This window comes from Mandrillus leucophaeus, unplaced genomic scaffold (genome assembly GCF_000951045.1).
Source record: "Mandrillus leucophaeus isolate KB7577 unplaced genomic scaffold, Mleu.le_1.0 Scaffold53, whole genome shotgun sequence".
Classification (NCBI taxonomy): Eukaryota; Metazoa; Chordata; class Mammalia; order Primates; family Cercopithecidae; genus Mandrillus; species Mandrillus leucophaeus.
The window spans coordinates 109064-113987 of record NW_012105697.1 but is presented as its reverse complement, the minus strand read 5'-3'; the positions used below and the strand labels follow the sequence as shown (position 1 = coordinate 113987).

The window sequence follows — 4924 nt, the reverse complement described above, 5'->3', positions numbered from 1 at the left end:
GGGTTACATCCCCATCAGGGGGTTGCCGCGAGGGCAGATAAAATCAGACACGGGGATTCTTGCACTCTGGTGGGAACCCAGAAGGAGGTCAGGGAGGGAAAGTCTCCCTTTCTCTTCTTGGTGGTTGGTCTCTGCCTAGATCCACAGAGGGCAGAGAGCAGCGATGTCTACCACAGCTTCATGCCCAGGAAACGTGCTGTATCTGCACTGTCCAGTAGGGATGGCATCAGGCACATGGGGTCACTGAGCCCTCGAGATGGAGACAGTGCAGCCGGCTTCTCACACCATTCAACTTTGAATAAATTTAAATATCAATAGCTACGTGTGACTCTCATACTGGACAGTAAATATAGAAAGTTTCCATCATTACAGAAGACTCTGCTGGTCAGTGCTGGTCTAGAAGGAGCAGTCAGGGTCGTGGGGAGTGAAGAGAGATCCCCACAGTGGACATGGGAGGACTCAGAGCCTTCTCTGTCCAGCTCAGGACTAACTCCACTTCTTCTAATTCCTCCCTCCCAGGACCCACGCAGAGGCCATCAGACAACAGTCACAATGAGCGTGAGTGATGGGGACTATGGAGCGTGAGCCTGGCGTGTGCCTCCTGGGGAAGGAGAAAGAGGTTGGGCTTTGGGGTTGGTCAGATTCCCACTCTGCCAATGGCCTCAGCTGTATCCCTGTGCAGAGGGCCCCAGCACTCAGGACTCCGGTGGTGGAAGAAGGGGATAACGATCCCTGTGCTGCAGGACTATTATTTACCTGAGAGATTTTATATATTAGTAAGTTTATGACACGCACGTGACGTGTGTGGTATACAGTAGGTGCTCAATAAATGCACACTGCTGAAAACCTGTTTCTGTCTTTCTTAGATGCACCTGCTTCCCAAGGTCTGAGTGCTGAGCATCTTTATATTCTCATTGGGGTCTCAGTGGTCTTCCTCTTTTGTCTCCTCCTTCTGGTCCTCTTTTTCCTCCATCGCCAGAATCAGATAAAGCAGGGTAGGTCTCAGGGTCAGGGTGGAGTGACCTGGGGAAGCTGTCAGGAGAGGCTAGGAAGAAGGTCTCCTTAATTCGTACCCCGACTGTCCTCAGGGCCCCCCAGAAGCAAGGACGAGGAGCAGAAGCTACAGCAGAGGTGAGGCCCCTGGGAATGACTCCTGGACCTCCACCCAGTCCTCTGCCACCAGGCTGCCCCTGAGGTTCACTTTTATTTTTCCTCTCAGGCCCGACCTGGCTGTTGATGTTCTAGAGAGAACAGCAGGTAAAGGGGGAGGAGGAGGGACAGGCCTGGGATGGGGAAGTGGGAGCTTCTTGCCAATCCAGATGCAATGTGGGGGGCGGGGGGAAGAATCTTTGGGAACATTCTAGAAGGTCGTATTATCGATTGGGTGCAGGATGTCAACTGAAGCTGGGGGGTCTCAGGCAGATTTGCCTTGTGACATCCTTCCTAGAAAACTGGCCATGTATTTTCTCCCCCAGACAAGGCCACAGTCAATGGACTTCCTGAGAAGGACAGAGAGACGGACACCTCGGTGAGCCTTCCTCCTAGTTATTCAAGTTCCCCACATTTAGCAGCTTAAAAAAAATCTCAGCTCCTTTGGTCAGGAATTCAGGAGTGGCTCAGCTGGGCGGTTCCGGCTCACCGCCTGTCCTAAGGTTGCTGTCGAGAGGTCGCCCAGGGCTGTGTGCATCTGAAGGCTCCCGTGGGCTGGAGGATCCACGTCCAAGACGCTCACTCCCACGGCTGTGGACAGGAAACCTCTGTTCGTCTCACAGGGGCCTCTCCACACCGCGGATTCCCCCAGAGGGAGGGATCCAAGGATGGGTGGCGGGGAGGGGCGGAAGCGCGATGTCTTTGCCTCAGCTTGGAAGTCAGAAGTCTTCCCTTCTGCCTTGTTCATTGTCACATAGACCAACCCTAATACCCTGTGGGAGGGCTCTTCACACGGATGCAATTTCAGGAGAGGGTCCTCAGGGCCCGTGGAGATGGCCCCCACAGCCCTCCAGCCCCACAACCCCTCACCTCACCCTCCACCAGGCACTCCCTCACCCTGGGTCTCTCTCTCCCAGGCCCCGGCTGCAGGGAGTTCCCAGGAGGTGACGTATGCGCAGCTGGACCACTGGGCCCTCACACGGAGGACAGCCCAGGCTGTGTCCCCACAGTCCACAGAGCCCATGGCTGAGTCCAGCACGTATGCAGCCATTGCCAGACACTGACCCCAGGCCCACTTGACCTCTGCACCTGAGGATATAAAGTCACTCTAGGAAAAGCCTGAAGTGGCCATTTGGAAGGCTTCCCCTTGGACTCATCTTCATCCAGAAAGCCAGCCAGGCAGCTGACCTGGAGACATGAGCTGGAGACTGGAGATTTCTAACCAGCATCCAGAAGGTTCGTTAGCCAGGTAGTCCCTTCTACAATTGAGCATCTCCTTGGACAGTTTCTCAGTTGATTCCAGAGACCCAGCTACAGTTCCCTGGCTGTTTCTAGAGACCCAGCTTTATTTACCTGACTGTTTCCAGAGACCCAGCTGAAGTCACCTGCCTGTTCTAGAGGCCCAGCTACAGCCGTCACGCTATTTCCAGAGACCCTGCTACAGCCAATCAGCTGATTTCCTGAGCAGTGATGCCGCCTCCAAGCTTGTCCTAGGTGTCTGCTGTGAACCTCCAATGACCCCAGAGACTTTGCTGTAATTATCTGCCTTGTTGACCCTTAAAGACCTTCCTAGAAGTCAAGAGTTATCCTTGAGACTGCACTATACACACACAGCTGAGAGCCAAGCCCAGTTCTCTGGATCATGCTTTACTCTGTGCATCAATAAATAATTTTGAGTACCTCACATCTGGCAACCTCAGGCCTGGCCCTGGGTGCATAGGTCTCTCGGACCCAGGCTCTGCCTTCACAGTTGTTCAAAGCTGAGTGCGGGAAACAGGACCTACAAAGGAGGTGTCAGCGTTTTCTTTTTAAAATTTAATTGATCAGGATTGTACATATTCAAGGCGTAAAACGTGATAATTCGTTATACGCATACATTGTGCAATGATAGCCACAGTCAAATTCATCAGCGCACCCACTACCACGGATATTATACATTAGATATTCTGAATTTGCTCATCTTAGGACTTCCCGTTGGTGTCAGTGTTTTCTGACAAATCACGGGTATCAGGAATGAATGAGGGAGGTGTGGCTGGGTGAAGGCAGAGAGCTGGCCCTACAGGTCCACATCTACGCATTCATGCACAGGAAGGCATGCTCTCACACACATGCATACACACACACAGACATGCACACACACTTACACGCCTCAGGGAATCCAAGGAATCACTGAGCCTGCTGTTGGTTGAGGCATATCTGAGTATCCACCCTACCTGTAGGGTCAGACGGTACTCTCTCAAATGCAGATTGAAACAGAAAATTACCCTATGCAGCACTAGGAGGTGACAGAATCTCATTTGGGTTCATCTGTGTTTGTCTTTAAAAAACAAAAGCAGGCCAGGCGCGGTGGCTCACATCTGTAATCCCAGCACTCTGGGAGGCTGAGGCGGGCGGATCACGAGGTCAGGAGATCGAGACCATCCTGGCTAACATGGTGAAACCCCGTCTCTACTAAAAATACAAAAAAAAATTAGCCGGGCATAGTGGCGGGCGCCTGTAGTCCCAGTTACTCGGGAGGCTGAGGCAGGAGAAGAGCGTGAACCCGGGAGGGGGGGGAGCTTGCAGTGAGCCGAAATCACGCCACTGCACTCCAGCCTGGGCGACAGAGTGAGACTCTGTCTCAAAACAAAACAAAACAAAAACCCCAAAACAGTCACAAGCCTGAAGTGGAGACTCCAATGGGCATGGCTCTGCGTGAGACCCTGTGGGGAAAAGAGAGATCAGACTGTTACTGTGTCTATATAGAAAGAAGTAGACATCAGAGACTCCGTTTTGTTCTGTATTTGAGATGCTGTTAATCTGTGACCCTACCCCCAACCTTGTCCTTGCAAGAGACATGTGCTGTGGTGACTCAAGGTTTAAAGGATTTTGGGCTGTGCGGGGTGTGCTTTGTTAAACAAGTGCCTGAAGGCAGCTTGCTGGTTAAAAGTCATCACCATTCTCTTAATCTCAAGTACCCAGGGATACGTACACTGCCAAAGGTCGCAGGGACCTCTGCCTAGGAAAGCTAGGTATTGTCCAAGGTTTCTCCCCATGTGATAGTCTGAAATATGGCCTCGTGGGAAGGGAAAGACCTGATCGTCCCCCAGCCTGACACCCGTGAAGGGTCTGTACTGAGGAGGACTAGTACAAGAGGAAAGAAGGCCTCTTGGCGGTTGTTGGCGGTTGAGATAGAGAAAAGCATCTGTCTCCTGCCCTTCCCTGGGCAATGGAACATCTCTGTGTAAAACCTGATTGTATGTTCTGTTTACTGAGAAAGGAGAAAACCGCCTTAGGGCGAAAAGTGGGACTTGCTAGCGCAATGCTGCTCTTAATGCACTAAAAAGGTTTATGGAGATGTCTACATATGCATATCAAGGCACAGCACTTTTCCTTAAACTTAAGTCACAGAGATCTTTGTTCATATGTCTTACTGCTGGCCTTCTCCCTACGATGATCCCATTATCCTGCCACTTCCCTTTTTTCTAAGATGGCAAAGATAATTATCAATAAATACTAAGGGAACTCAGAGACCGGTGCCGGCGTGGGTCCTCTGTATGCTGAGCGCCGGTCCCCTGGGCCCACTTTTTCTTTCTCTATACTTTGTCTCTGTGTCTCATTTCTTTTCTCAAGTCTCTTGTTCCACCTAACGAGAAACGCCCACAGGTGTGGAGGGGAAGGCCACCCCTTCAGACACCACCTGAGAAGAACTGCACGTGTAAACCAATCATCAAAACACTTAAGACAGTTTGGCTCTGTGTTCCCACCCACATCTCATCTTGAATTGTAAGCCCTA

At 51.5% G+C, this 4924-nt stretch overlaps 1 protein-coding gene across 3 annotated transcripts in view; it reads left to right on the top strand.

Moving 5' to 3' along the window:
• Positions 1 to 2537, top strand: part of LOC105551592 (leukocyte-associated immunoglobulin-like receptor 1) — a 14970-nt gene extending 12433 nt beyond the window's left edge. For all 3 annotated transcript variants that reach the window (XM_011996897.1, XM_011996899.1, XM_011996896.1), the window contains one exon: positions 2067 to 2537. In XM_011996897.1, coding sequence (XP_011852287.1) covers positions 2067 to 2213 — 147 coding nt within the window. In that variant the 3' untranslated portion in view covers positions 2214 to 2537. The remainder of the gene's footprint in view (positions 1 to 2066) is intronic.
• Positions 2538 to 4924: the final 2387 nt, after the last annotated feature.